This window comes from Pteropus vampyrus, unplaced genomic scaffold (assembly GCF_000151845.1).
Source record: "Pteropus vampyrus isolate Shadow unplaced genomic scaffold, Pvam_2.0 Scaffold3, whole genome shotgun sequence".
NCBI classification, from domain to species: Eukaryota; Metazoa; Chordata; class Mammalia; order Chiroptera; family Pteropodidae; genus Pteropus; species Pteropus vampyrus.
In genome coordinates, this window is record NW_011888784.1 from 17,302,949 (window position 1) to 17,315,278 (window position 12,330).

General features: G+C 30.9%; 1 protein-coding gene across 5 annotated transcripts in view; it reads right to left on the reverse strand.

The window, feature by feature from the left end:
* Positions 1-558: 558 nt before the first annotated feature.
* Positions 559-12,330, reverse strand: part of RNF138 (ring finger protein 138) — a 34,998-nt gene continuing 23,226 nt past the window's right edge. For 2 of the 5 annotated variants that reach the window (XM_023531762.1, XM_011361875.2), the window contains 4 exons: positions 6,907-6,963; positions 5,967-6,078; positions 4,358-4,465; positions 559-2,828 (listed from right to left, as the gene is read on the reverse strand). In XM_023531762.1, coding sequence (XP_023387530.1) covers positions 2,760-2,828; positions 4,358-4,465; positions 5,967-6,078; positions 6,907-6,963 — 346 coding nt within the window. In that variant the 3' untranslated portion in view covers positions 559-2,759. Of the gene's footprint in view, positions 2,829-4,357; positions 4,466-4,494; positions 5,660-5,966; positions 6,079-6,906; positions 6,964-12,330 lie in introns of those variants that run through there. The other 3 variants (XM_023531765.1, XM_011361869.2, XM_011361863.2) reach the window with 3 other exon arrangements.

Sequence of the window (12,330 nt, forward strand, 5' to 3'; positions counted from 1 at the left end):
TGTAGTGCACCAATGCTATCATACACCAAATGGTATCCCAGAATGAATTCTCCATATTTGTTTTATACTACATTTACATGTTTCCTGGGTCAAACCTGTTCTACAAAGTCTAAAATGTCACCACCTCCACAAAAGGTTTATTCTTTGAGTAGCAGCCCTAAGAGGTTTCTATAAGTTACGATTCCCTAGATCGAAATACTTACTGAGCAGCCTAACAGGTACATGACATTGTTGTTTGACAATACGATATATTCTTACAGCCCTTATATCTTTCTTACTTAAGGGTAACTTCTCCAGTTAACTGTCTTTCTGCCTGGTTGCTAACAGGGCTTGAATATCTTGCTGCGTGACCACTTGATAAAATAGCCTCATAAACTGATTAACATTTGAAATAAAGATAAAATAGGCTTATAAAGTTTAATCCAAAATACAGCATCAGCATGTGGTAGCTTTCTCCTATCCATTTTTTAAAGGTTATCTCCTACATGTCTTCCAGAGAGAATTATGGGAATTAAATGTCATCATGTTTGCCTCGAGACAAAATTTTAGACACAAAAGTAGGAGAAAACCATTTTTAATTGAAAAATAAAGCAATACATCTTAAATAAGATTGTTTAACACCATAGACTGTAATTTGAGGGAAATAGCTTTACTAAGTGGGACTGTGAAATTTAGGCATCAGTATCAAGAGTTTCCCACCTTTATCTTGACTCAGCTATATGCATATTAAAAATAAGGACTTTCTCATAAATTGAAACTGTAAATCTGTATAGCCTATCCCTATTCCTAATCCACTGACAGAAGGAGGGGAAATTTTAAACAAACATTTCCATACTAAGGAGTTCCCAGATATAGCAAACAAAATCAATATTTTCTTTATGAAAAAAGCTTATATGAAACACATACAAGACTATTAATGATATTTAATTCACAAAACTTCAAAACACAAATTCATCAAGATGATCTCTTACTATAATCTTCCTCAAGTTCTTACATCCCAAAATAGTTTAACTTGACATACTGGAAGTATTAAACTTTGAAAGAAATTATTAAGGTTATTGCTTTAAACTGGAAAATTCTATGGTCGAAGTCTCTTTTTAAAGAGTTTCTTAAATAGCTAATCTTACAATTACACTCATGTAACTGCAGAGAAAATGTTCAAGCACGTAGTAAACATCAATCACTCTTGAATGACAAAACAAAGGCATTTGTTCATTAAGATGTATGGCTTTTTTGGTAATTGTTATTACAACCCATAAGTAAAGTTATTACTGTTTGACTAAAAAAGGTTTTTACAAAACTCCACTTCCAAAATTAATGTTTTTATTAAATCAAGTTAAAAAAGTGTTCACTGTAGAAAAGTCAACAAGGGTTTTAACAAAACCAAAATATACCTTTTTATACAATATATGTATATATTAGCAGCAAACTACTTCGGAGATTTTTTAATTTTAAGTTATTTTAAAGAAAGCATAAACAATGTATATTAGTATGGAATGTCAACTAATCCATCTTTTACTCTGTGATTGGGCCTTCTAGTACAACTTATTTTATGATTCTTATTAAGGAATGCTAAGAACAAACCCAGTTCGACTAAACAGCAGTGAAATAGAGTGGCTGGTAGAAAGTGTCTTACTACTTCATAGTCATGTATTATCTTTGAGAACAAATGAGCACCATATAAACAGTAATTGTGTGTAAACTCAATTTTTAAGGTGTAACAGCAGCCAACTTAACATTTGACTAACATATACAAAATTTTAATCAAATCAGAAAAACACTTCAATCCATATTACTTATCAATTTTTAAAATCTTAATAGAAATTCTGTATATAACCTGACGAACTGCATGCATGCGCATATACACCTACAAAAGAGTATGTGCATATACATATACCTTTAGCTTTGACTGAATTTCTCAACTGAGATGAAGCCAAACTTCTCAATTAAATATATATGTAGAATACCCAACTGAAAGTTTCTAGCAAAAGTTTCATCTTAGCTCATCAAAGCTATTGAAACTTTTGAGGCCAAAAAGCTGTAATTCATCTTAATATAATGTAGGCTTACAAATTAGTCAGCAAAACAAACAAGATTTGAAATTACCAACTGCCACAAAAGAAGGAAATTTTTGTCTTGATAGTTCCTTTTAATAGCAAAAACAGGAAATATCCTTACATTGAGCTTTTAATTTTTAAACAGTTCAAATTATTAAAGAAATCCCCGTAGTCTTCAAGAATACTAAATGTTATATAATACCGCATTCTCATAGTTCAATTCTTCAGCTAGAATGTTTTAAAAGTTTCCTTTGGATTGCTTTATTTAGCACTTCAAGTCTCCATTCTGCACTCTGATAACTGGCTCAGATTTGTTAGGTTTATATCAATCAGATCATTTAGATTTTGCTACTGTGTTACCTGTGTATAACAACATTAATGGAAGAAACTGCACCAAATTTCAAAAGCAACATATGGAAAAATTAAAGAATATGTATTATAAAAAAGATAAAAGTATAACAGAGATTCCCTTTCATTAATGAAATATAATCCTTTTAATGCTTTTAATGTCCTAACTTTCACTTATCAAGAGGATGAAATTTTTTAGATAACCCACCTTTATTTTTCAATTAAAAACTAAAACAGTAGACTGAATTCCTTTTATTAATATACATGTCAAGTTATTGAAAAGATGACTTCATGTAGTTTTTCTCCTTAAAGATGGCACTTGCAGGTACAAAGATGCAGAGATGGCTACAGCCTTCAGATGTTTACTTGAAACGATTCTTCAACAGCAGTTTGATATTGGGTTTCCTCATCTAGCTGAAGGTTCTAAAAACAATGACATTAACATGTCAATAGGAAAAATATACTCCGCTATCCAATACTTTGATCACATACTTGAAACAGTTTGTTACAACATATACTATCCCTTAAAATATAAGATTTAAATACTTGAACTTTGTAATAAAGTTCAATTGTAATTATTTAGAAATAACTGATAACAGAAATAGGAAATAAAATTTGAGTTACAGTGCCTTATAAATTATTAATTAAAAGTATAGTTAAGGGTATATATAACCCACAATCATAAAGTGATAAACTGTGTCATTTCTAGAAAAGAATGACCAATGTTTGAAGGTAATTTAAAAGAAAATAAGCATTTATTAAATTAATAGAGCTGAATAACAGCTTCTTAACCATTACATGAAGCTAAAAACTACTACTCCTTAACTTTAAAACTTTTATTTGCTAGCAATTGTCTTACGGGTTTGCTTTAAAATAGGCTTCCACTTGACAATCTCAAATAATTAAAATTACGTATTTTTCTGTGGCAAAGTAAAACAAGCGGACGATTAGGTCAAAAGCAGTTCTCCAAATATATTTTGTTTTTCTGAATACACAGTTCTCCAGTCAGTGACCTTTCTTACAATGAGAATTTAAGAATACTATACAATCACTTCATAAAAATGCTGAAATTGTAAGAGGACATCTGAATTTTACATATATTTGAATTATTATTTTGAAACAGTATGACTTTAAAAATGCAAATTCCACAATTAAAAATTTATCAAGAATGATATAATTTCAACATTGGAAGACATAGAAAAATGTAAATTCTGTTCGTGCCACTGTCATGCCTGTGCTCACCTGCACTTGAAAACAACTATCAGTCATTCTCTGCCAGAATTAATCTTAAATTGGCTAAGTTTTAATTCACTATAAGTTGAATAAAATGCAATTTTGTAATTAATAAAAGTCATCATCTAATTTTAAAAAATTATAACACATCTGGGAGGCAGAAATTAACCCCATGTTTTGTTTTGGGGATCCATTACCTAACTTTACCTAACATTACATTACCTAACTTTCTTCACTCACCCTGTTAAAGCAGTAAGTTAAAGCGAGAATCTACCTTCCGACCTGGCTTTACTTGGTAATTAAACTCCCTTATTTTTTAAAATGTGTCTCTCATGCTAGATAAGAGATCTAATATAATGAATTTAACAAGCAACTTACACTACATGAAAAATGCATCCCCTTTCATCTGTTGTATCAATTTTACTTCTCCAGTAGTTAGTTTTCCCTAATACAGTTTTCATATAAATGATTATTTTATAAATCTGAGGGTTTGCTCTTCCTCTATTAATTACCTCTCTAGTACAGGAAATAGACAGTAAATTCAACTTTTACTACTTCTACAAACCAAAATTTACCTATATTATCATGAAAACAATAAAACTTGTGATATAACCATCCAGTATGATACATCTTGCCTCAAAACTCAAGTTTAGATTGAAAAAGGTAATTTAACTTGAATATTTAAACAGTATATTCTTAATCTTGAAGAATTCACTTACCACAAATTCTCCATAATCAAACTGATGTCTTTGATTTAGATGACTAACGAAATTTCTAGTAATCTGGCTAGGATCTCCCCAAGGAAGAGACACACAAATAGGACACGTCTATGAGAAACGATGTTTTAAACAAAAATAAAAATAATAACATGTAATTATTGAAGGTATTAAAAGTACTAAAAACACCTACATGAAAAGCATTTCTAAGGGCAAAATTCCATGACTAGATCATTTCCCAACCAAATTACTTAAAATAAATTACACTAATCTAAAACAACACAATAAAGAGAAATCTTATACATTCTATTATTTAAATCTCCAATTACACAACTATTTCATCAGAAACACCACATCGAGCCTTTAATACCAATTGTAATAGTGGTTATCATTAACCAGTACGCAATCTCATTTGAGCTGCATAATAACAGTGATGTAATTATTATAAGCTTAATTTCATTTATAAGTAAAATGAAAGTATAGTAAACTTTAAATTGTATTCTTAAGGTTTTGAATGAAGTACATCTTAAAAAATGAATGGATGACATACTGAAATAAAATAAAAAGAAACTTCAGTAATTGGACTCTAGCCAAAGTTTATGCTATATTGAATACAATGCAAAAACAAAAATTTGCTAATGCAATATAGAACAAATAAAATCTCTTAAATATACAGTTTTTCCTAGAGATGTCTTTAGCACTGTTTATTTAACAGTAACTGACACTCTCCTAATGAGCAAAGTCAGAAGTATGTGACCCTTTGTGCTATAAAAGTGTTTAAGGGCATCCTCAATAGATACTGAGGCATATTCTTTCACATTTGTTCTAGTACATTCACTAAAGCTGCTTTGAATGATCCACAATCTCATTTTATCTACAACATTTTCCTTCTATTTTTATTTCTGAAGAAAATATTTTTATATCAAAATGTATAGCTAAAAGGGAAATATCTCAACTCAGCCTCTCATTTCATCCGCAGTTGAAATCACTTACCTGTGAAACTCATGTTCCAAAGGAGGAGTTGTAGGATCATTAACACAATGTTGGAATCCTGCACTTTGCACTATCTCCTTCATTCATCAAAAAGGTCTCACCACTTTCTTACCTACTCTCAAAATGGCACCAAAAAGATACATACGCATCAAAAAGAAAGTATGATTCTTTCCCTTCCTTGCTGTATGAATTCATATAATAGATTCTGCAAGGATACAATTAAAAATAGCTACTGACTTTATTCTTATAGTTCTCACCTACAGCAGATCCACCTGACCAGATGGAGCTGACTGCATCCTGTAGAGCAAGAAACTGAGAAGCTCCAATTGAGTTAGGTTTTGCCACTCCTCAGTAATGGCTCCCCAGAATTCACCTTTCATTACTGCACTCTTCTCCAGACTACTCTCCTACATTTCCCTCACTATAAGCATCTCCCCCTTTTATAAGTTACTAGAATTTTAAATAACTTGTTTTGCTTCAGTTATCATATTTTGTTGACAAAAATCTATCTTTTTGACAACACCCCAACCAAAATCAAATCAACTACCTTCTCTTATTGTACACATGAACTGAAACAGCGTACTTTAAGCAGAAGACTGTCTTAAACATATGTACTTACCACAGGAACTATCTGAAATACGTGATTACTGTTACAGTGATCCAGTAAACGCTGTCTAGTAAAATTTGATTCTTGACACAATGGACACTTAAAGGTGGGATGCCCAGAAGAACTATAAAACAATTTTAAATGAAGTGTACTTAATTTGAAATCACAACATAGAAATAATGCTCTTCCATTGTTTGACCAATTACTGTTTCTTTTTTAAAAAGTTATAATCAGACTATTCAAAGATTTTCTAATTTTGAAAAACACTATGTTTTCAACAAATAATCTAACAACAGATGTTCCCAATCTCATGTTACAGTACTATTAATGTCTCAATAAATTTTTTCATGGTGCCTCTAATCCAAAACAAAAACAAAAACAAACCTAGCTGTTCCAGGTATTAAGTAGTTAGGTCCAAACAACTTAATTTAGTCATTCATGTGAGGCCAACAGATGCCAATGTATGTACCTTGAAAACTGTAATAATCCTGTGGCATCCCAGTTTGGTAACTCCCTATCAAAGAGCTTAATTTTGAAAAGACTTCCATCAATAGCATATCTTTTATCTATCCCAGTCTCTAGGAATCTAATATACAAAACTACTACAAAAAGTGAAAAACAAAAGGACTGACCAGCAGAACAATCAGTATTTCAAAACATTTTGGGTTCTAATATCACTAGGTTTTAATATCTCTGAATTTCAGCAAGGGACAGTTCAATATTGACAACTCTACCTAAATTATGCATGGAAGAAACCTAATCACAATGAAAGAGGATAGCTAAAAACTCTAATTTAATGTAATCTGTAAAAGAAGCAACTACATCATTTATTTCTAAACTACTAAATTCTAGCATTTTGTTTGATTTAACTGAATAAAAAATTTTATTTTAAAAATCTATTATTATAATGTGATAGATATTACTTACTAAAGTAGAATTTTCAAAAGCTTACCTTGTATTCTCTTGATAAGTTTCTATGTTATCAGATGTGGATGTTTCACTCCTATTACTTAAGCAGAGGGGGATAAAGTTAATATCTCAAGTAATAAAGCACATTATAGATTCATTAACTTGAACTGCTAACGAAGAAGACTAATCTGAATTTGTTTTAAAGGACTGAAATTCAAATAGTTCTGAACAATAAAATTATGGCGTTAATTACGTTTCAAACAAATTCTGATAAGACTGCTTATTACATCCTTATTCATGTCCTTTAAAATTTATGTATAGTTATAAAAGTATACAGAATAGAGAATACAGAATTTTGTAGAATTACCATAAATCTACAGCATGGTAACAGTTCCCCACCTCCACCTAGGCTAGTAAGTTTTTGAAAGCTTGGGTAGTAGACTCAAAAATTCATGAACTTTGATTTTTAACTAGAATATGATTTAAGGTTGTGGCCTCCAAAGGTGAGAAGGTTTAAGAAAACATAAAGATATCATTATGTTCACTTTCCAAAAAGGAACTAGGCCTTCCAACATTTAATACACAACTTGATATCCTCATTCGGACCCCATGCCAGAGTCATGTGTTATATGCAACATTAGAAGAATCCTGAGGGGAGACTGGGCTTTCCATACAGGAACTTATACATTACAGAGTTTCATCAATGTGGTCAATTTTATAAAAACGAAGCTTTCAATAGCAGAAATGGTAACATAGAAATGAGATACCACACAAGGTTTGTTCTATCTCAATACCAAAGTTAAAAAACTGGTTACTCATTTTCCTTTTCCCAAAAGACAAGCAGTACAGCCTTGCCTCCACCCCACCACATATCCAAGGATTTCACATCAGTAGAGTCAATCAACTGTGGACTAAATACATTTGGGAAGCAGTTTCAAAAAGCAAAATTTGAATTTGCCACACACTGAGCACTAAACTGAATTCATGCAAATGAAGTGATGGGGAGCCAAAGTCTGCTGTAGCCTAAATGCAAATACTATAGGTTATACGCAAATACTATGCCTTTTTATATAAAGAACTGGATCGTCCTCAGATTGTGGTATCCAAGTGGGGGCGTTAGGGGGGGGAGGTTCCTGGAACCTACTATCTACCTAACAGATGTTCTTTTCTTTTTGAATTTTCTTTTTTTGGTTTGTTTTTCATATAAAAGCTACACACAAGGTGTATTTAGTATAAAGACATCCTTGCAACGACAGTTCTCTGCAGTGAAGATAACAATGTTATCTCTCCACACATATTCTATGCCAGGCAAGCAAGCAAGCTTCCCTGTTTCTTTACCAAATAGGAGACTGACTAAACCATTATTTTGTACCTTTCTAGCAAATAATAATCTGTCTCTTCAGGTAATGATGGCATTTTGACAATGTGGAGACTAAAAAATGCTTCTTAAAATAAAGTCAAACTATAGTAAGTGCATTTATTAAAGATATATTATAGTTTTGCTACCATAAACTGTATATGTCATCTATACTTTAAAATCTCACATCTATGTATTTAAACTTGGTAACAGATTTTTCTACTCAGTTTTAAAATTGTACAATTAAATATATAAAATCTTGGGTTTTAAGATTTTAAAACATTTTAGAAAAGCATAGTCAACAATACTGTTTTCAGTAAAAGTATTAACAAAACTTTAAGAAAATATACTATTAACTAAAGCAAAACTTATTTTTAAAGTAACTTTTTCATCTTTATTTCACTTAAATTTTGCATGTTTTATAATGTACGTTAAGTATCAGTACTATAAAACATATGCATAGTTTTTAAATAAACATATACTGGCAGAACATGCTCAAATTGTTTTCGTTGATCAAGTATGCAATCACTAAACTTCTGATTTAAAGGATTTTAATATCAAAGTTAATGCCTTTTTAAAATGCTTACTCCCTTCTATTTCCTATTACAATTCTCTATTTCCCATTATTATTGTCATTAGCATTATTCTAGTCCTTCCTAATCATCCTGCATCACACTGGACCTCCCACTGGTAGCCTACTCACTCCAAAAATTCATGAATGGGTTCAACGATAGAAAATCTATTACAGACACCATATCATCAATTAAAAGAAAAAAATACATAACCATTTCATCTGATGCAGAAAAACCATTCAATAAAATTCAACTTCCATAATGGAAACAAACAAAAAACACCTCTGATCACCCACAATGCTTTAAAAAAAAAATACAAATATCTACACTCTAGATTGCAGAATAACTAGGAATAAATCCAGATGCATATTTTTAATTCCATAAGATTGTGATTTAAATAGAACCATTTAATGGGAAAATCTTAAATTCAGGGTTAATTGCATCATAGAACAGATAATATCTGTTAAAAAACATAGTAAACGTCACACTTAATAGTAAAATTTTAGATGCATTCCCACTAAAATTAAAAACAATAAAAAGATCTCTGCCATTTAATATTGGATAGAGATCCTAGTTAATGTAATAAATCAAGTATAATATGAAGCAGTTAAGAGACAAAGTTGTATTAAAAAAAAACTTCCCACATAATAAATCTACAAGAACCTACAGAAAAATTATTCAGAACTATTGAAACTAATAAATCAGTAAAGTTGCTAAATATAAGATTAACATAAAAATCCATAATATTCCTAACACATTAGTAAAAACCACTTAGATTATAAAACAGGAAAAAAGAACATTCGCATAGCAACAAAAAACTTTACGGTTTTACTAGAAAAATACATACTAAACCATTTACATGGACTTCTTTTAGTACATTTTTTAAAAATAGAAGACAGGCAGTATTTCTAGGTGGGAAAAATCAGTATTATAAGATGACAGACAATTCTTTCCAAATTAACCTATGACTTCAATAACTTCAACTGATCAAAACCTCTACAGGGACTTTGGGAAACTCAAAAAAAAAAAGTCTGATCCTAAAATTCATATGGAATAGCAAAGGGTCAAGAATAGCAGAGATAATTTTGTAAAATAAAACAATGGGGGAAACTTTTCTTACCTGACAGGACTTTCTGTTAAAGCTACAGTATTAAGAGAGCATGGTATACTAGAGGAATAAACAAATGGATCAACAGAACAGAATACAGGTGTAGGACTTAAGTGGCATTAAAAATCAGCGGAGAAAGAATGAACTCCTCAATGAATGGTACTGAGACAAATGGTTAAGCCCACACGGGGAAAATTTTCCTACTTCACATTATACATCCAAAATAAATGTGAAAAGCACAGCTTTAAAATGTTAAATATAAAAATGAAAATATCTTTCATAACCTTAATTTGGGAAAGGATTCCTCAAGCATGACACAAAAAGCAAATTCCAAAAAGAATATAAATATTATATGTATAACATATAAATTATAATATATAATACTTTTGTATGTCAAAAGACACCATTATGAGACTAACCAAGACCGAGTAAAGATATTTGCAACATATAAATTATAATATATAATATTTTTGTATGTCAAAAGACACCATTATGAGACTAACCAAGACTGAGTAAAGATATTTGCAATCAGGCAACAAAAGCAGAAACAGACAAGTAAGACTATATGAAACTAAAAACCTTCTGCACAGCAAAGGAATAAATAGAGTGGAAAGGCAATATATGGAATAGGAGAAAATATTTGCAAATCATGTATCTGAATAAAGGGTTAATCTCCAAAATATATAAGGAACTCCTACAACTCAACAGCAAAGAATCTAATAACCTAATAACAAAAAGGGCTTAAAAATTTGAATAGACACTTCTCCAAAGATGACATATAAATGGCCAATAGGTATATAAAAAAGATGTTCAACATCACTAATAATCAGGGATATGCAAATCAAAACCAGAATGAGATATCACCTCACACCTGTTATGATAGCTATTATCAGAAAACAAGGCAACTGTTTGTGAGGATGTAAAGAAATTGGAACTCTTATATACTGTTAGTGGGAATGCAAAATGGTACAGCTGCTATGGAAAACAGTAGGGAGGTTCCTCAAAAACAATAAAAATAGAACTACCATGTGATCTAGGAATCTCATTTTGGGTATTTATCCAAAAGGACTGAAATCAGTGTCTTGAAGAAGCATTAGCATTCCTATGTTTATTGCAGTACTATTCACAATAGCCAAGATGTGGAAACAACCTTGTGAACGGATAAAGAAAATGTGGTATATAAATACAATGGAATATTATTCAGCCTTAACAGAAAAGGAAACCCTGCAAATATAACATGAATGAACCTTGGGGACATTATACTAAGTTAAAACCAATCACAGGACAAATAACTACTTATTTGATTCCACTTAATATGAAGTATCTAAAATAGTCAATCTAACAGTCAAACTCCTAGAAGCAAAGAATAGAATGGTGGTTGTCAAGGTCAAGGGGGAGTTATGCAAGAGAGGTTCTAGAGATCTGCTGTAAAACATTGTGCCTACAGATAACAAACAATACCATAGTGCACATTTAAAAAATTCTGTTAAAAGAGTAGATATTTCATGTTAAGTATCCTCACTACGATTAAAAAAATAATAATAATAAAACTATGTATGACTATGCCATTTTATGCTAACTTAAACTGTGAAATTCCCTAAAGCAAAGTTTTCAAAATATCACAGTATCTCACTTCTAGCCTTTTTAGAATATGGAAAAAAAACTCAAGTTCTATATTTATGTGTTTTATAAAACAGCAAAAAAAATTCAATTTTGAGTAAAAAATTATTTGCAATGTATGTAATACAGGATTATTATCTACAACACATAAACAATGCCTAAAAATAAGGACAAAGGAAATTTATCTAGTACTTGTACCAGATTCCTTAATGGTAATTTAGCCACATAAAATGTCCAACACCTTGGAGAGAAATCTATTAGAAACAATGTAAGGCTGCTTGCAATTTTCATTCTTCCAGTTATTATGAAGAGCTGTATATGGATTAAACTATATGAGGTTACTGATATCAAGTTATCAATGTTTAAGAGAGTCCAGATTACTAGGAAAAGCCTGCTAACAGAACAAACAATTTCCAAGGAAGCTAAAACAGAAATGTGTTTTGGTTTATCTTAATTACATGCATCCTCCCTCTCTCTTCCTCCTCCTCACTTCCAGTGGCTAAAGAAAACAAGGACAGTCTTATGTTAAAAGCAGAACTGTAATGTAATGAACTAGAAATGGCCTTAAAAACAAATAGCTCTGCTATATAATTATTATGAGAAACTAACCATGTTGATGCAGCAATTTTGTTAAACGTCCTCCAACATTAGTTTATAGTAATAGTTCGAACTCTGAAGATCTGACAGAAAACTACTGCTAATTTTCATCACTCAACTGGAAGTTACACTGTTTACATATATGGAAAAGGGGATTACGTCTGTTTAATGCTTCCCTGTATATTCAATAACATGTAGAGTGTGTCCAGTATT